Here is a 20,783-nt window from a genome sequence, read left to right on the forward strand (position 1 = left end):
CTATTCCATTTATTTTTATCCCCCAAAAAACCCTAGTCCTTGTCGATGATAAGCATACCCATAACCTGATGCAGCCATCACAATGCTTAAAAATATGATGTTGTGTTGGATTTGCTCCAAATTAATGTTTTGTATTCAGGACATAAAGTTAATTTCTTTGGCACATTTTTTTGCAGTTTTACTTTACTGCCTTATTGCAAATAGGATGCAATTTTTGGAATATTTTTATTCTGTACAGGCTTCATTCTTTTCACTCAGTCATTTAGGTTGGTATTGTGGAGTAACTAGAATGTTGTTGATCCATCCTCAGTTTTCTCCTATCACAGCCATTAAACTGTAACTGTTTTAATGTCACCATTGGCCTCATGGTGAAATCCCTGAGCGGTTTCCTTACTCTCTGGCAGCTGAGGTAGGAAGGACGCTTGTATCTTTGCAGTGACTGTGTGTATTGATATACCATCCAAAGTGTAATTAATAACTTCACCATCCTCATCTGTCTTTGAATCTGTCTTTGAAATTCACTGCTCGACTGTGGGACCTTAAAATGATCTGTATGTGTGGGGTACAGAGATGAGGTAGCCATTCAAAAATCATGTTAAACACTATTATTGTAGAGAGTGAGTCCATGCAACTTACTATGTGACTTGTTCAGCACATTTTTACTCCTGAACTTCAATTTTTTTTCTAAGAAACATAATTCCATTTTGACATTATGGGGTATTGTGTGTAGGCCAGAGATGGCAAATCTCAATTTCATCAATTTTAATTTCAGATTGTAACACAACAAAATGTGGAAAAAATACTTTCAAATGACTTGTCCTGTCCTCTCTTACCTTTCTTCAGCTCCCCCCAAGGTCTCAGAGATTCAGCTCACAGAGGCAGGTGATGACTCCGGTAAGATGAACTCAAGTTCAATTAAAATACAAATGAAAGTACATTGCATATCAGGATTGGAGTCAATTCCATTTCAACTTGATCAATTGCGTTTTTAACAGTTTTGACAATATAGCATACATTTTTATCCAAAACGACTTACAATACAGTCCGTGCAAAAAAAATGTTTTGTGTGTGTGTAAGATCCCTGTGGTAATTGAACACACAACCTTGGCTTTGCCAGTGCTGCACTGTTACAAACTGAACCACACAAGTCTATACGCTGCATGTCTCTTTCCACTCTCCTCCAGGTGTGGTCACCCTGACCACCCAGGCCTCGTGCTTCCATCCAGACATCATCACCTTCCGTTGGTTCTGCCAGGGAGGCGAACTGAGCCCCGTAGCTTCCCAGGCCCTGTCTGCCCCACGGCCCGACACCCAGGGCTTCTTCTCAGCCATGAGCCAGTGCAAGCTGCCCCGCGCCGAACTGGAGCACGGCGGCACCAAGGTGTGGGTGAGCGTCCATCACATCGCCCTCAAGCACCCCGTCACCCGCGAGACCCGAGGTGAGAGGAAGGTGGTGTCGTGAGGGTTAAAGGTGTATTATTTGTTACCTTAAATATAGTTTATGGAAAGGAGAGACTGCAATCCAAGCTTAGGTTTTATTTACCTAAGAGTCCACAGACTGCTTTTAGGCTAAGGAAACAAATACATAATTTCATAATTTGGGTCAACTACCCCTTTAAGGGGGTACAGTGAATTCGGAAAGTATTTAGAACCCTTGACTTTTTCCAAATGTTGTTACATCACAGACGTATTCTGAAATTTATAAAATAAGCAATTTTCCTCACCAATCTACACACAATACCTAATAATGACAAAGTGAAAACTGGTTTTTAGAAAAAGTTTACAAATAGAAAACAGAAATACCTTACTTATATAAGTATTTAGATGCTTTACTATGAGACTCGAAATTGAGCTCAGGTGCATCCTGTTTCCATTGATCATCCTTGAGATGTTTCTACAACTTGATTGGAGTGCACCTGTGATAAATTCAATTGATTGGACATGATTTGGAAAGGCACACACCTGTCTATATAAGGTCCCACACTTGACAGTGCACATCAGAGCATAAACCAAGCTATGAGGTCGAAGGAATTGTCCGTAGAGCTCCGAGACAGGATTGTGTTGAGGCACAGATCTGGGGACGGGTACCAAAAAATGTCTGCAGCATTAAAGGTCCCCAAGAACACAGTGGCCTCCATCATTTTTAAATGGAAGAAGTTGGGAGCCACCAATAATCTTTCTAGAGCTAGTGATGATGCACCTTCCTGAGCAATCAGGGGAGAAGGGCCTTGGTCAGGGAGGTGGCCAAGAACCCGATGGTCACTCTTACAGAGATCCTGAGTTCCTCTGTGGAGATGGGAGAACCTTCCAGAAGGACAACCATCTCTGCAGCACTCCACCAATCAGGCCTTTATGGTAAATACGCCAGACGGAAGCCACTGCTCTGTAAAAGGCACATTTCCAAAAGGCACCTAAAGGACTCTCAGACCATGAGAAACAAGATTCTCTGGTCTGATGAAACCAAGATGGAACTCTTTGGCCTGAACGCCAAGATTCACATCTGGAGGAAACCTGGCACCATCCCTAAGGTGAAGCATGGTGGTGGCAGCATCATGTTGTTGGGATGTTTTTCAGCGGCAGGGACTGGGAGACTAGTCAGGATTGAGAGAAAGATGAACGGAGCATAGTACAGAGAGATCCTTGATGAAAACCTGCTCCAGAGCGCTCAGAACCTCAGACTGGGACAAAGGTTCACCTTCCAAAAGAACAACAACCCTAAGCACACAGCCAAGAAAACACAGAAGTGGCTTCGGTACAAGTCTATGAATGTCCTTGAACCCGATCGAATATCTCTGGAGAGACCTGAAAATAGCTGTGCACAGACACTCCCCATCCAACCGGACAGAGCTTGAGAGAATCTGCAAAGAAGAATGGGAGAAACTCCCCAAATACAGGTTTGGCAAGCTTGTAGAATCATACCCAAGAAGACTCAAGGCTCTAATCGCTGCCAAAGGGGCTTTTTTATTTAACTAGGTATGTCAGTTATTTACAATGACGGCCTACCAAAAGGCAAATGGCCTCCTGCAGGGACGGGGGCTGGGATTAAAAATAATAATAATAATAATTAAATCAAAATATAGGACAAAACACACATCACAAAAAGAGAGACAACACAAAACTACATAAAGAGAGACCTAAGACGACAATATAGGATGGCAGCAACACATGACAACACAGCATGGTAGCAACACAACATGAAAACAACATGGTAGCAACACAACATGGCAGCACTATAACATGGTAGCAGCACAAATCATGGTACAAACATTATTGGGCACAGACAACAGCACAAAGGGCAAGAAGGTAGAGACAACAATACATCATGCAAAGCAGCCACAATTGTCAGTAAGAGTGTCCATGATTGAGTCTTTGAATGAAGAGATAAAACTGTCAAGTTTGAGTGTTTGTTGTAGCTCGTTCCAGTCGCTAGTTGCAGCAAACTGAAAAGACGAGCAACCCAGGGATGTGTGTGCTTTGGGAACCTTTAACAGAATGTGACTGGCAGAACGGGTGTTGTATGTGGAGGATGAGGGCTACAATAGATATGTCAGATAGTGGGGAGTGAGGCCTAAGAGGGTTTTGTAAATAAGCATCAACCAATGGGTCTTGTGACGGGTATGCAGAGATGACCAGTTTACAGAAGAGTATGGAGTGCAGTGATGTGTCCTATAAGGAACATTGGTGGCAAATTTTGTGGCCGAATGGTAAAGAACATCTAGCCGTTCGAGAGCACCCTTACCTGCCGATCTATAAATTACGACTCCGTAATCTAGCATGGGTAGAATGGTCATCTGAATCAGGATTCGTTTGTCAACTAGGGTGAAAGAGGAGCGATTACGATAGAGGAAACCAAGTCTAGATTTAACTTTAGCCTGCTGGTGTGATATATGCTGAGAGAAGGACTGTGTACCATCTAGCCATACTCCCAAGTACTTGTATGAGGTGGCTACCTCAAGCTCTAAACCCTCAGAGGTAGTAATCACACCTGTGGGGAGAGGGGCATTCTTCTAACCAAACCACATGACCTTTGTTTTGGAGGTGTTCAGAACAAGGTTAAGGGCAAATAAAGCTTGTTGGACACTAAGAAAGATTTGTTGTGGAGCGTTTAACACAAAATACGGGGAGGGCCAGCTGAGTATAAGACTGTATCATCTGCATATAAATGGATGCGAGAGAGCTTCCTACTGGCTGAGCTATGTTGTTGATGTAAATTGAGAAGAGCGTGGGGCCTAGGACCGAGCCTTGGGGTACACCCTTGGTGACAGGCAGTGGCTGAGACAGCAGATGTTCTGACATTATACACTGCACTCTTTGGCCTGGTTTGGTAACTACCTTTCTCAAAGACCCCTCAGAGACACCAATACTCCTTAGTCGGCCCACAAGAATGGAATGGTCTACCGCAGGTATTCCCAAACTGGGGAATGCCGTTGGGGGTACGCCAAATAAAAATGTGATTCACATTTAAAAAATATATATATTATATTTTCCAATGGGGCTATACATTTGGGTGAGATTTCTTTCTCGCCTGAGTAGCCTCGTTTCACTGCCAAAAATAAATTAAACCACCTAGTGTTCAGCTAAATAAAAACACAATGTCAAATACAGGTAGCCTAGTCAAATAATTAACATCCAATCACATTAACCGTTACTCTCTCGCGGAAATTCCACTAACGGTCCGTATATAGCCAAACGTAGCTTCTGCTCATTCCGTTTGCTCGAAAATGGATAAATGGTTTAAAAAAAGTAAGGCCCGCATCCATAGAGAGACATACCAGCTCTACTGGTAGTACTGCTACTACCAGCAGTACTACACCTGCACCTGTCGACGACACAAGTTGTTCTGTTTCTACGAGCACATCCAATGCTAACATCAGTAATTCTACATTTGTTGTTAGCCCAGCTAGCATGGACACTGACAGTTGTCAATCTGATGGAGCCGAAGAGCTACTACCCCCTTACCCGGGAAAGCACCAAACAACAGACAGTGACGTTGGACCATCGAAGAGGTGCAAATATGTGGGAAACTTCTGACCAACTAAATGTGATGAAATAAATAAAAGCTGAAATAAATCATTCTCTCTACTATTATTCTGACATTTCACATTCTTAAAATAAAGTGGTGATCCTAACTGACCTAAGACAGGGAATTGTTACTCGGATTAAATGTCAGGAATTGTGAAAAACTGAGTTTAAATGTATTTGGCTAAGGTGTATGTAAACTTCCAACTTCAGCTGTATATTCAATGTGCGGGACAAAATTGAGGCTATGATTAAGAAGTTGGATCTCTTCTCTGTCTGCATTGACAAGGACAACACATAGGTCTTTCCATCATTGTATGATTTCTTTGCGTGCAAATGATCTCAAGCTTACGGACAATGTCATATAGCGAAGTACCTGAGTAAGTTGGGTGCGCACCTAATGCAGGTACTTTCCCGAAACAGATGACACAAACAACTGGATTCGTTATCCCTTTCATGCCCTGACTCCAGTCCACTTACCGATATCTGAACAAGAGAGCCTCATCGAAATTGCAACAAGCGGTTCTGTGAAAATGTTATTTAATCAGAAGCCACTGCCAGATTTCTGGATTAGGCTGGGATCAGAGCATCCTGCCTTGATAAATTGCACTGTTAAAGACACTGATGCCCTTTGCAACCACGTCCCTATGTGAGAGTGGATTCTCGGCCCTCACTAGCATGAAAACTAAATACAGGCACAGACTTTGTGTGGAAAATGATTTAACTTCTTATGGCTGAAGGGGCAGTATTGAGTAGCTTGGATGAAAGGTGCCCATATCAAACGGCTTGCTCCTCAGTCATAGTTGCAAATATTTGCATATTATTAGTAGTATTGGATAGAAAACACTCTAAAGTTTCTAAAACTGTTTGAATTATGTCTGTGAGATTAACAGAACTCATATTGGCAGGCAAAATCCTGAGTTGAAATCAAAACAGGAAGTCAGAAATCTGAGCCTCTGTGTATTCACCAGAGTCCCTAAAGAAATCCACTTGAGATATTAATGATGTTGCACTGCCTTGGGGTTCCACTAGATGTCAGCAATCAACAGAACTAAGTCTGATGACTCTAATGTGAAGGGGGGTCGAATTAGACAGAATTTAGTATCAGGTCCCATGAGGTGACCATGCATTCCCCAAGCGCGTTCACGTAAGAGGCAGCTGTGTTCTATCTCTCAATTGAAGTCGTTATAGTTCTCCGGTTGGAACGTTATTCAAGATGTATGTTAACTACATTCTAAAGATTGATTCAGTACATCGTTTGCCATGTTTCTACTGACTAACGGAATGTTTGGACCTTTCGTCACGTTATAGTGGTCGCGCTTTGAGACTTTGGTTAGGGTTTTGGTAAACAATTCGAAAGTAGCTAATTTGACATAAATAACGGACATGAACGAACAAATCAAGCATTTATTGTGGACCTGGGATTCATAGGCCTACATTCTGATGAATTCCTCAAAGGTAAGGAAACATTTATCATGTATTTTCTGGTTTCTGTTGAGTCCAACATGGTGGCTAATTTGGCTAATCACCTGAGCGCCGTCTCAGATTATTGCATGGTTTATATTTCCGTAAAGTTTTTTTGAAATCTGACATAGCGGTTGCATTAAGGAGAGGTATATCTATAATTCAATGTGTATAACTTGTATTATCATCTATATTTATGATGAGTATTTCTGTTGAAACGAAGGGCTATGCAAAGTCACTTGATGTTTTTGCATTTAGTGAATCTTGTCGCCTCAATGTAAACTCAGATTTTTTTATATAAATATGAATTTAATCAAACAAAACATGCATGTATTGTGTAACATGAAGTCCTATGAGTGTCATCTGATGAAAATAATCGAAGGTTAGTGATTCAATTTTATCTCTATTCTGGTTTTTGTGAAGCTATATTTAGCTGGGGAAAATGGCTATGCTTATTGTGGTTTTGTGGTGACCTAACATAATCGTTTGTAGTGCTTTCGCTGAAAAGCCTATTTGAAATCGGACACTTTGTTGGGATTAACGACAAGATTACCTTTAAAATGATATAAAACACATGAATGTCTGAGGAATTTTAATTATGAGATTTTTGGTTTTTGAATTTGGCGCCCTGCACTTGGACTGGCTGTTGTCATATCGGTCCCATTACCGGGACTGCAGCCATAAGAAGTTTTAAGACTGAGATTCTCTCCAATACCACACAACATTGCAGAGTTACATGCATCCTTTCAAGCACACCCTTTTCATTAACCTGCTGTGAGTTATTCACAGTTTTCGATGAACAAATAAGGTTTAAAATGTAAGATGGTTAAATAAAGAGCAAGATTATTATTATTTGTGTCCTGGTCCTATAAGAGCTATTTGTCACTTCCCACGAGCCAGGTTGTGACAAACTCACACTCATTCTTATGTTTAATAAATGTGTCGTATAGTGTGTGTGTGTGGCAGGCTTACAATGAAGGCAAAAAACAACATTTGAGAGTGCGCTGACCCTGGTTGAATGTTTGAAGAGGTACGGGACTATAAAATGTTTGGGAACCACTGGTCTACCGTATCAAAAGCTTTGGCCAATTCAATAAAAATAGCACCACATTGCTTAGAATCAAGGGCAATGGTGACCTCATTGAGGACATTTTAAGGTTGCAGTGACACATCCATAACCTGAGCGGAAACCAAATTGCATACCAGAGAGAATACTATAGACATGAAGAAAGCCAGTCAGTTGATTATTGACAAGCTTTTCGAACACTTTTGATGAACATGGCAAAATAGAAATAGGCCTATAACAGCTAGGATCAGCTTGATCTCCCCCTTATAATAAAAGACGAACCGTGACTGCCTTCCAAGCAATGGGAACTTCCCCAGCGATTATAGGGGCAGCAGAAAGGGTATAAACCATCTGACCAAGATGTTTTTTGGGGGTCAAGTTTAAGGAGCTCCTTTAGCACCTCGGACTCAGTGACTGCCTGCATGGAGAAACTTTGTAGCGTGACAGGGGAAAAAGAGGGAGGAGCATCGGGGCTAGTCGCATTAGAAGGGGTGGGAGATGAGGAAATGTTGGACGGGCAAGGAGGCATGGCTGAGTCAAATTGGAATCCTGCTTTAATGAATTGGTGATTTAAAAGCTCAGCCATGTGCTTCTTGTCAGTAACAACCACATCATCAACTTTAAGGGATATGGGCAGCTGTGAGGAGGAGGGTTTATTCTCCAGGTCTTTAACCATTTTCCAGAACTTCTTGCGGTTAGACCCACAGAGAGAGAACTGCTCCTTAAAGTAACTAACTTTGGCCTTCCGGATAGCCTGAGTGCACTTATTTCTCATTTGCCTGAACGAGAGCCAGTCAGCCTAAGTATGCGTGTGCTGAGCCTTTCGCCAAATGAAATTATTGAGGTGGAGTAACTCTGCAAGATCACCGTCGAACCAGGGGCTGAACCTGTTTTTAATTCTCATTTTCTTTATGGGGATGTGTTTGTTAACAATATCAGTGAAAATATATTTTAAAAAGGTCCAAGCGTCTTCGACAAAGGGGATCAAGCTGATTCTATACCAATTTAAAGAGGCCAGGTCATGAAGGATGGCTTGCTCATTAAAGTTTTTTAGAAAGCTTCTATGACAAATCAGGACAGGTCGTTTCACTGAGCAGCCATTATGAACACAGGCTGTAAAATAGTGATCACTAAGGTCATTACAGAAAACACCAGACTAATACCTATCAGGATTATTTGTGAGGATAACATCGCGGAGAGTAGCCTTTTCTGGGTGTTTGGAGTCATACCTTATGGGATTGGTAATAATCTGAGAAAGTTTTAGGGAGTCTTTCTGCCTTAGGTTTAAGCAGGCTTTTACGAGAGCAGAAATCAGTGAAACAGATAACAGAGCACAAGTCAAAATTGGGGCTAGTAACAATAGATGGGCCAGGGTGTACATGTACATTTCCAGATATCATCAACAGTAATACAATCAATGCACAGCAGAGGACAGGGAGAGCTCTGCAGTGCTGATTTATGACATTTGAATGTGCATTAGATGGAAACAAGATCATATTATACAGCAATTTCATCAGGTAACATGAATACAAAGCCGGCGAGAGGTGGTTAGAATAGGATGGGAGGCCAAGAGTCCGTGTAACCAATAGAGAGTCAGAGTACTGAGTGTGGGAACAAACATAGTATGTCCCACGGTTGGGTAAACAAGAAAGTTCATAGTCAACAAAGCATGCAGGAGTCGTGAGGCAAATAGCAAAATGCACAAGAAAACAATTATAACGACTTGGGGCTAGCCATTGTACGTTCGAGTCACTCGCCCCAACAGTGCCTGTGTGCTGGAGGCGAGCGAAAGCTCGGGAGAGAGGGGGGAGTGGTGGGGGTACCTGTACCAGACAGGGGGAGACAACCAGGGCAGACGGAGAACAGATCGCCAGGTGGAATCCAAGCAGCAGTGCAGCAGGCAACGGGAGTATGTGTCACACCCATTTTGGAGAAGCTTTTATCTGGAGGCAGATTTCTTGTAGAAAATGCCAGTAGATGGTTTCTGAATGGCAGGAGGGGGCTTCAAGGCCTTTGGATTTGGGTAGGGTAGCCTGCCATTTGTTGGGCTCAAAGGCCCTCTCACTTCACACGTCAGTGCTAATTGAAATTGTATCTGGTCTGTCTGAGTTCCAGATTGGATGGTAGCTTGGTAGTATTAATCCTTCCAGGTCCTTTTGTCCAAAATTAGGTTGTAGAGGTTTGAAGTTTTGATTTGGAGTGAAGGTTATGCTGTGGAGTGTAGTGCCCTGTATATGTCCCTACCAAAAAACAAAGTTGATCTAACTCCAAATCTATCTTTTTGTAAAAAAACATGTTGAAAAATGTGAGAGCTAACATGCAGCTGTGTTTCTCTCTCTCCCTCTCTGAAAGTTGGATGTTGTTGCACGGCTTACGTTTTTTGAGTCATGTTAAAAAAAAAAAATCTGAGCGGTAGATCTTGGCTTGCATTTTGACTCAAAGTGATCTCGACTCAGAAAAGGTTGGTGAACACTGTTCTAGAGTGTTTCCTGTTAACACTATCAACGTTTCCCTTTACTGTGACAATTGGGATCAGTGCAATTTTAGCCACTTTCAATGCAACATCCCGAAACAAAACGAATTACGCAAGAGATTTTGTTGTCGGCAGAACGCATCGGAGTAGGATTCTATTGCATTGATATGCACTTCTCAGCCCAGACTAGTTTACACAGACCGGTGTGGCATAAACAATCAAAGCTGCAGTAGGCCTATATACAAATAGACCATTTCCATATGTGACTCACCACCTGGATTCGGTCTTATGTAGCAACATTTGAATTTCAGTTTTTTACACTACAAAATGGTATATCATACACTGCATTTGAGGAAACAATGGGAAAGCAATTCTGCTTTGAAAGTTGATCAACTTGTAAACTCACTTTTGAGAGAACCGTCTTTCAATGTTTTGGTACTACTATTGGAGAGGCCTTTGTCAAATCAAATCAAATTTTATTGGTCACATACACATGGTTAGCAGATGTTAATGTGAGTGTAGCAAAAGGCTTGTGCTTCTAGTTCCGACAGTGCAGTAATATCTAACAAGTAATCTAACAAATTCACAACGACTACCTTATACACACAAATATAAAGGGATGAATAAGAATATGTAAATATATGGATGAGCGATGGCCGTGCGGCATAGGAAAGATGCAGTAGATGGTATAGAATACAGTATAATCATATGAGATAATGTAGGATATGTAGACATTATTAAAGTGGTGTTATTTAAAGTGACTAGTGATACCTTTTTATTAAATCCATTTATAAAAAATAAAATAAAAATAATATTTTTTTATTTAACCAGGTAGGCTAGTTGAGAACAAGTTCTCACTTGCAACTTCGACTGGCCAAGATAAAACAAAGCATTTCGACACATACAACAACACAGAGTTAGACATGGAATAAACAAACATACAGTCAATAACACAATAGGATTTTTTTGTTGTTGTCTATATACAGTGTGAGCAAATGAGGTAAGGCAATAAATAGGCCATGGTGGTGAAGTAATTACCATATAGCAATTAAACACTGGAAAGGTAGATGTGCAGAAGATGAATGTGCAAGTAGAGATACTGGGGTGCAAAGGAGCAAGATAAATAAATAAATACAGTATGGGGATGAGGTAGTTGGATGGGCTATGTACAGGTCCAGTGATCTGACAGCTGATGCTTAAAACCTCTTTAGGCTAGGCGTGCCGCTAGCGGCACACCTTCGACAACATCCGGTGAAATTGCAGGGCGCCAAATTAAAAATACAGAATTGTAAATATTTAACATTCATGAAAATACACATGCAATACATCAAAATAAAGCGTAACTTCTTGTTAATCCAGCCGCGGTATCAGATTTCAAAAAGGCTTTCCGGCGAAAGCATACCATGCGATTATCTGAGGACAGCGCCCCGCATACAAATGCATGATAATCATTTTTGAACCAGGCAGTTGTGATACGAAAGTCAGAAATAGCGATATAAAATATGCCTTACCTTTGAAGATCTTCTTCTGTTGGCACTCCAAAAGGTCCCAGTTACATTACAAATGGTCATTTTGGTCGATAAAGTCCTTCTTTATATCCATAAAAACTCAGTTTAGCTGGCGCGCTTCAGTCAATAATCCACTGGTTTCCCTCCATGAAAATGCATACAAAATGAATCCCAAACGTTACTAATAAACTTTTCCAAACAAGTCAAACAACATTTATAATCAAACCTTAGGTACCCATATACGTAAATAAACTATCAAATTTAAGACGGAGAATCGTTATTGTCTTTACCGGAGATAAACAAAAAGAACTCGCACTCGTCCATGCGCATGTAAACACTACAAGCCAAAATGGGAGCCACTTACAAAAACCACAACTTCTACCTCATTTTTCAAAAAAACAGCCTGAAACTCTTTCTTAAGACTGTTGTCATCGATTGGAAGCCCTAGGAACTGCAATCGGGGAGGATTTCGCCTTATAATAAAAGTGCCAGCCATTGAAATCAGTGGTAGGATTAATTTTTCTGGGGGGGGGGATGGTTTGTCCTCGGGGTTTTGCCTGCCATTTCAGTTCTGTTATACTCACAGACATTATTTTGAACAGTATTAGAAACTTTAGAGTGTTTTCTATCCAAATCTACCAATTATATGCATATCCTAGCTTCTGGGCCTGAGTAACAGGTAGTTTACTTTGGGCACGTTTTTCATCCGGACGTGAAAATAGTGCCCCCTAGCCCAAAGAGGTAAATGTGAGTCTGAAAGGAGAGTTTACAGTCTAACCAGACACCTAGGTATTTGTAGTTGTCCACATATTCTAAGTCAGATACGTCCAGAGTAGTGATAATGAACGGGCGGGCAGGTGCGTGCAACGATCGGTTGAAGAGCATGCATTTAGTTTTACTTGCATTTAAGAGCAGTTGGAGGCCACGGAAGGAGAGTTGTATGGCATTGAAGCTCATCTGGAGGTTAGTTTCCACAGTGTCCATTGAAGGGCCAGAAGTATACAGAATGGTGTCGTCTGCGTAGAAGTGGATCAGAGAATCACCAGCAGCAAGAGCGACAACATTGATGTATACAAAGAAAAGAGTCGGCCCGAGAATTGAACCCTGTGGCACTCCCATAGAACCTGCCGGAGGTCCGGACAACAGGCGCTCCGATTTGACACACTAAACTCTATATGAGAAGTAGTTGGTGAACCAGATAATTTGTAGTCAGCAGTAGGGGAGTCATTGTTTCCTGCAAGAGCACAAAACAAATACATTTCTAGACATCTTTGAAAAGCTTTGTCTTAATGGGGTACTGTTGTATTTTGAGGCGGTCTTGAATAAGCTAAGTAGCCAATAGGCAGAGGGTAGCATCATTTGTCTGATTCTCTGTAATAATGGTATCAGAATAATAATGCATTTTATTTTGTAAAGTGGTTTCTTCCATTAAACAACACAACATTTTCAGTCGCCTCCTTGTCTGAAGGACAAGTGGATAAACAGGTTAATGTCAACCCCTGCATGTTTTTTTTCAAAAGTCTCATTGAATGTAGGCCTAAATTGAACACCACACATTGGCTGTTACTGTAGGCTGAATGATAGAACAGCTATTTCCATGTTAAAATGTTATGGGATGCATTTATTCCATTGTTTTTGATGGTTGGCGACACTGGTTAGACGTACATTATGATCAAATAGCCACAGTAGCCTACATGGCCACTGTTAAAACTGTAATTTAAAGCGGGTACAGCCTCAGTGGTCACAGTAAACATGTGCTGGAAGTTGCACAGAACGTTACATTTTGCGCTCGACACACCTGAAATTTGCTCAGTGCGGATTTTTTTTGGAGGGAACATTGGTCATGACTAAATGTATTCCACTCATCTTCAATTACATCTTGTTCCTTGCAGGTTTCATAAAGAGGCCCAATGTGTCCGAGATCATCAGCTCTGCCTCCTCCCCTGGTCAACATTTGACATTGGGCTGTGACATGACTGGGTTCTACCCTCCAGGCATCTCAGTCACCTGGCTCCGTCTGAGAGAAGGAGAGGTGGATGACCGAGAGGAAGAGGTGCTAGAAGGAGGAGAAGTCTGGGGGCCCCTGCTGAGCGGTCCTAGTACCTACCGTGCCAACGCCACTCTGAGGAAGGGGGGAACAAATGAAGAGAAGAAGGAGAGCGCGGGAGGGGTGGTGTGCCGAGTGGAGCACTGTTCGCTGGAGGAGCCCATCGAGAGACGGTGGAGAAACATTCTTATCGGTACCTGTCTCTCTCTAGTCTACATTCATGTAATGTGAACATTGTTAGTATAGACTTCATTTAAATGTTGTTTAGCAGTACGCCAACTGTTTTAAGACTGTAACTGGTCGTATGCACTTTCTTATAGGTTATGAATAACCTATCAAACAGTATATATATTTTTTTTTTAAGTATATGTACATTCAAGGAATTCTATCTACTATACATTTTCCAAATACTTTGACCTTTAATCCTCCCTTTTTCTCTCTCTTTTTCCCAGCTGCTCCCTCCATCCCCTCCTCTCTTACTGTCCGTTGGACCAGCGAGGGTGTTGGGGTTTTCAATCTCCTATTGACGGGAGGCCACCCAAAAGCTAAAGTGCTCTGGGCAGCAGGGGGCACCACCCTCATACCGCTGGTGTCCAACGAGACAGGCGGGAAGGGAGTGGACGGACAGAGAGAGTTTAGGAGTGTGTGCGCTTTGGAGAGATCCACTTGCTGGCTCAGTCAGACAGACGGAAATGGTCAGACGGACAGTTGGAAAAACGGACACACACTTAGTGGGTTTTTTATTAACACTAGTGAAACAGTACCTGTCCATGTTAGAACTGGATTGTGTCCATTAAGCATCAAACGGAAGAAAAAGGACTGAAAAGGGAGGGACTACAAGCATTTGTCTAATATGAAACGCTAATTTTAGTTTTCAGTTTCAAAACAATTTGCAACGATTTGCCTTATTGAACATCTCCCTGTTTCGACCCAAGCTAATGCTATTGTGGCTAATTAAGTCAAGGTTATGTGTGCTCGTGAAAACTCATTGCGCTTATGATTTAAGTTTAAACATTAGCTGTAAGTGTGCAACATTTCATAAGCATATTCATTAGTAATACAAATCCTATGCAGTACTTGTACATGCGTTCACATTTTATCCAGTAAAGCGACCAAATATCTCTTTATACCTCTTAATGTCTGTAGAAACAGAAGCCGCGGTCGCTGACCCCGAAACGGAAGGAATAGAGTACATTGACGCAAGAGACGGAGAGAACAACAACGTGGAGAGAAAGGTGACGCAGATGGAGGTGGAGGATGAGAGTAGGGAGGAGGAAGAAGAAGGCATGGAAACGTTGCACATAAACAGGGTGAACGTGAGAAAGGGGCCCAGAGGGGAGGAGAGAGCACGACTGAGAGTGAGCGTGGAGATCACCCACCCGGCCCTTAAGCTGCCTGTGCACCGAACATGGACAGGTACTGTATTACACTGCTTATCCTATAAAATCATTCAAATGTAATATGTCTATACCATAATACATACAGGCCTATCCAATGAAACCGTTATACTATAACATTGCTATGCTGTCAAAGTAATAGCATATATGAACTAGATGGTAACTTTAAAAGTAAAGTTGTTGGGCTTGCTTTAGCTCTTTACAAGTATTTTTGTGGTTATGGAAGAAGTTTAAAAAGTTTTACTTTACTATTTAAAGCAAATCATACATATGGACAAAGTAAAATAATTGGTCTGATTATTTTTGATAGACTACTATATCAACCTTTATTTCTTTTGATTAGTTAGATCGCAAAAAATGTCTAAACTACAGTTGTTGCGTGTGAAAACTGAAAGAAGAAAGACATAGGACAAAGCGATCTTCTGTCAGAAGATGGCAATAAAAGGCAGGATCATGAGGACAACACTTAGGAAAGCAAAGCAACTCAATCATTCATGCTGTGGGTTTCAGATAAATAGATGCGCGATTTACCTTTGTGAAACGTTTAGTGTAAGTTAAATTTGATTTTAGTTGAAAGATGATGTAATGAAAAGGTTTTAGGCAATTATTTGTGTCAAGAAATATGATGGCGGATCTAGTGATGGCAACTCTTTAAAAGTATTTTTGTGGTAGTTGAAGAACTACGTAGAATAGGTTTGTATATTGCATTCGGAAACTATTCAGACCCCTTGACTTTTTCCACATTTTGTTACATTACAGCCTTGTTGTTTTTTTTCGTCATCAATCCACACACAGTACCCCATAATGACAAAGCAAAAACATTAAAATAAAAACTGAAATATCACATTTACATAAGAATTCAGACCCTTTACTCAGTACTTTGTTGAAGCACCTTTGGCAGTTATTACAGCCTTGAGTCTTCTTGGGTACGCTACAAGGTGGCACGCCTGTATTTGGGGAGTTTCTCCCAGTCTTTCCTGCAGATCCTCTCAAGCTCTGTCAGGTTGGACGGGGAGCGTCACAGTACAGCTATTTTCAGTTCTCTCCAGAGATGTAAGATAGGATTCATGTCCGGGCTATGGCTGGGCCACTCATAGACATTCAGAGACTTGTCCCGAAGCCACTCCTGCGTTGTCTTGACTGTGTGCTTAGGGTCGTTGTCCTGTTGGAAGGTGAACCTTCTGGAGCTCTGTCAGAGTGACCATCGGGTTCTTGATCACCCTCCTGACCAAGGCCCTTCTCCCCTGATTGCTCTGTTTGGCCAAGCAGCCAGTTTTAGGAAGAGTCTTGGTGTTTCCAACTTCTTCCATTTCAGAATGAAGGAGGCCACTGTGTTCTTGGGGACCTTCAATGCTTCAAGATACCCTTCCCCAGATCTGTGCCGCGACTCAATCCTGTCTCAGAGCTCTACGGACAATTCCTTTGACATCATGGCTTGGTTTTTGCTCTGACATGCACTGTCAGCTGTGGGACCTTATATAGACAGGTGTGTGCCTCTCCAAATCATGTCGAATCAATTGAATTTACCACAGGCGGACTCCAAGCAATTTGTAGAATCATCTCAAGGATGATCGATGGAAACAGGCTGCACCTGAGCTCAATTTTGAGACTCATAGCAAAGGATCTGAATCAAATCAAAGTATATTTGTCACGTGCGCCAAATACAATAGGTGAAATGCTTACTTACAGGCTCTAAACAATAGTGCAAAAAAGGTATTAGGTGAACAGTAGGTAAGTAAAGAAATAAAAACAACAGTAGAAAGACAGTGAAATACAGTAGCGAGGCTAAATACAGTAGCGAAGCTATAAAGGTAGCGAGGCTACATACAGACACCGGTTAGTCAGGCTGATTGAGGTAGTATGTACATGTAGATATGGTTAAAGTGCCTGCATAAATGATGAACAGAGAGTATCAGTAGCGTAAAGAGGGGTTGGCGGGTGGTGGGTGGCCGGACACAATGAAGATAGCCCGGTTAGCCAATGTGCGGGAGTACTGGTTGGTCGGGCCAATTGAGGTAGTATGTACATATGTACATGAATGTATAGTTAAAGTGACTCTGCATATATGATAAACAGAGAATAGCAGCAGCATAAAAGAGGGGTTGGGGGGCACATGCAAATAGACCAGGTAGCCATTTGATTACCTGTTCAGGAGTTTTATGGCTTGGGGGTAAAAACTGTTGAGAAGCCTGTTTGTACTAGACTTGGCACTCCGGTACCGCTTGCCATGCGGTAGTAGAGAGAACAGTCTATGACTGGGGTGGCTGGGTTCATTGACAATTTTTAGAGCCTTCCTCTGACACCACCTAGTGTAAAGGTCCTGAATGGCAGGAAGGTTAGCCCCAGTGATGTACTGGGCCGTATGCACTACCCTCTGTAGTGCCTTGCGGTCAGAGACCGAGCAATTGCCGTACCAAGCAGTGATGCAACAATTTTATCAGAATTTTGGGGGGAGTGGTCAAAATGGCAGTTTGGAAAAAGTTAGATGACATGTCGTTGATATTACTTCTGAGTTCAGATTCGAAAAGCAGAGAAGTAGAGGAAGATTTTACATGTTCTAACCTTTTGTCTAAGAAGTAGTTGGCAAAGTGGTCAAGGTAGCTGATTTGTGTTAAAAGTTGCATCATTGCATTTACAGTGAATGGAATGTTGAAAGTGATGATGTCACAATGCGGCCTTTAGAATGCTGAGGAAATCCCATGAAAGTGGATGGAGGACAAAAAGTGTAATAGTTTAAAAAGTAAAAAGATATCAAAAAATGTTCTACAAGCACACTAATCCAGACCGATCTGCATGTTTTGACGTTTGAATGACGTTTATAGTTTAAACAGCGTAGGAGGAATCAAAAATCAAAAATAAGAAGTATGTCAAAGATTTAAAATGGGGGTCTTGCGTTCACAAACCCCACTAATAATACAGTGTAACTACAGTGTAATAAGTCAAAAATTTGTCAAAGATTCAAAGTTGGCACTTTTGCTTTCGCAAGCCCCATTAATTAATGAATATAATGCATCACAATAAATACACTTAACTTATATGCAACGTACAGTATATCACAGGACATACTTATGAACAAGACATACCTCTAACTCCTGTCTTTTTTGTTGTTGCAGAGCCCAATGAAGAGGTTTCATCTTCACTGTGAATGGGGCCTACAGAAGGTGTTTATTTTATAAAACATAGATATAAAATACTTATGGTATACGACTCCTCAGGATGTCACACTTTATCCTATAAGTAAGCATTTCACTGTTAGTCTACACCTGTTATTTACAAAGCTTATGACAAATACATTTGATTTGATGCTTGTTCCCGCATAAGGTCATTTGTAATTGTAATATTCATACATTTCATATTCATGTCATGTTTCGTTTCAGGTTCAGCGCAACGTTTGTCGCATAATCTTCTAAAAACATATACATTTTCGAAAATGTAATTTTGTCAATAAAATCTTGGTTCACTTTTTGTGCAGCATTTCATTTTAGTTGGGGGGACAAAACAGTTCTATCTTCCTTTACGCTGACATTGTACTGTGTTGTTCATTGTTTTTGCATGGGGACAAAATGTGTGAGCCTGATGCGTTTCAAAAATAGACGTGGTTCTCTGTCTCTTGCTTTCACCTTAACCACTATTGAAACAAGGGGAGTGCATTTCACATGCCTTCACATTGCACATTTCACACACTTCTGCCTTGATCTCAGTGTTAATAGTTAAATATTAACCGTTTAATTATTTATAATTATATTACTTATGTTCTTAGTTAAGTATTAACCTTTTAATTATTTATAATTATATTACTTATGTTCTGTGCCATGTCAATGCATAAGCTGTATCATCGGGTTGGTGCTTGTGTAGCCAAAGCAACATTTAACATATTAATTTAGTTTACTTTGGTTGCTCTTGTAGATTTGGACTCTTATACAGAAAAGGAACAAGGTTATTGTCTTTTTATAGTCAAGCAGACATGGGTCAGTGAAAGAATGTTCCAATTGCCAGGTGATTAAGAATCCATGTGGTATAGCACTGTCTGCAACAAATCTTGATATAAAGTAATAGATTTAGACATAGTTTTCAAATATTAATATGGCCTACATTGCAGCCGTGCACTATCGATCCTATCGATCTCGCTTCCCGCAATGATGCGCATGCAACGTGCCAAAATGAGTAATGCGTTCAGTTATCCTCTTCCTCATATGGATGTATACTGGACATCTCAGCCTCAAGAACAACATTTCTATGAGCTGTTACCGACATGCCCATTTTTTAATTTGCTCACGTTTAGACCGTTCATCAGCAAAGTTATTTGTAGGACAATTAATAGGCCTATTTTTTACAACTGACTAATGGGATTTTATGTTGTCTCTGCGTTTGACAAAATAATAAATACCAAGAAGTAGCTTACCTCAGGTTCCAGTTTGTTGTAGGCCTACTCTGATCTGAAGTTTATCACCTTATCGAAGACGCCACCGAAACACCAGAAGATGGACTCACCAGCAAGCCCCCTTTCTCATGCTGGGAGGACTTTCTGGACAGTTTGGGTGCGTTTATGCGCTAAAATAATTTACTGAAGGACACCGTTTCTATAGCCTACAGAGAATGATATATTATGCACAATTGTCCATGGTACTAGCTTTTGTTACTATTACTGGGTCGTTCCACCAACTCTGTGCCTTTTGAGAAGTTTAACTTGGTACGAAAAAATGTTTTGTTTCACCTAATTTTAACATTCTGTCATAAAGAGCACATGTTCAACTTTATGAAAAACATGTTTCTCTGTTAAATAAAAACATACGTTTTAATAAGTGTCTATTAACTAGAGTCGATTGACGGACCAGTGCGTAAATCTAAGTAACATTACAAAAGGAATACCCATCATAATCTGTCAGGTTTTTTTGTTGTTGCATTGGATGCATCTAAATCCACCGCATCCGCCGATGTCGCACTTACGCATCTGAGGAAACCAGGCACCATCCTTATGGTGAAGCATGGTGGTGGCAGCATCATGCTATGGGGATGTTTTTCGGCGGCAGGGACTTGGAGACTTGTCAGGATCGAGGGAAAGATGAACAGAGCAAAGTACAGAGAGATCCTTGATGAAAAGCTGCTCCAGAGCACTCAGAACCTCAGACTGGGGCGAAGGTTCACCTTCCAACAGGACAACGACCCTAAGCATACAGCCAAGACAGTGGCTTCGGGACAAGTCTCCGATTGGATTCAAGGACATTCAAACATCTCTGGAGAGACCTGAAAATAGCTGTGCAGCCAACCTCCCCATCCAACATGACAGAGCTTGAGAGGATCTGCAGAGAACACTGGGAGAAACTCCCCAAATACAGGTGTGCCAAGCTTGTAACGTCATACCCAATAAGACTTGAGGCTGTAATCGATGCCAAGGTGCTTCAACAAAGTACTGAGTAAAGGGTCTGAATGCTTATGTGAATGTGATTTATAAATTAGCAATCATTTCCAAAAACATGTTTTTGCTTTGTCATTATAAGGAATTGTGTATAGATTGATGGGGGGAAAAAACAACAATCCATTTTAGAATAAGGCTGTAATGTAACAAAATGTGTAACAAAATGTAGAAAAAGTCAAGGGGTCAAGGGGTCTGAATACTTTCCAAATGACTTTTTCAGACCCTTTACAGCCTTATTCTAAAATTGATTAAATAAAACATTTTCCTCCTAAATCTACACACAGTACCCCATAATGACAAAATGAAAATAGAAATACCTTATGCACATAAATATTCAGACCCTTTGCTATGAGACTCGAAATTGAGATCAGGTGCATCCTGTTTCCATTGATC

General features: G+C 41.1%; 1 protein-coding gene across 4 annotated transcripts in view; it reads left to right on the forward strand.

The window, feature by feature from the left end:
- The window catches only part of si:ch211-180a12.2 (uncharacterized), a 73,326-nt gene that overhangs the window by 42,222 nt on the left and 10,321 nt on the right, over window positions 1-20,783 (forward strand). For 2 of the 4 annotated variants that reach the window (XM_055921108.1, XM_055921084.1), the window contains exons 8-13: window positions 844-894; window positions 1,185-1,439; window positions 13,423-13,770; window positions 14,030-14,308; window positions 14,724-14,993; window positions 18,088-18,439. In XM_055921108.1, the coding sequence (XP_055777083.1) occupies window positions 844-894; window positions 1,185-1,439; window positions 13,423-13,770; window positions 14,030-14,308; window positions 14,724-14,993; window positions 18,088-18,119 (1,235 nt within the window). In that variant the 3' untranslated portion in view covers window positions 18,120-18,439. Of the gene's footprint in view, window positions 1-843; window positions 895-1,184; window positions 1,440-13,422; window positions 13,771-14,029; window positions 14,309-14,723; window positions 14,994-16,289; window positions 16,461-18,087; window positions 18,440-20,783 lie in introns of those variants that run through there. The other 2 variants (XR_008759287.1, XM_055921094.1) reach the window with 2 other exon arrangements.

Source organism: Salvelinus fontinalis, chromosome 1 (assembly GCF_029448725.1).
Source record: "Salvelinus fontinalis isolate EN_2023a chromosome 1, ASM2944872v1, whole genome shotgun sequence".
Taxonomy (NCBI): domain Eukaryota; kingdom Metazoa; phylum Chordata; class Actinopteri; order Salmoniformes; family Salmonidae; genus Salvelinus; species Salvelinus fontinalis.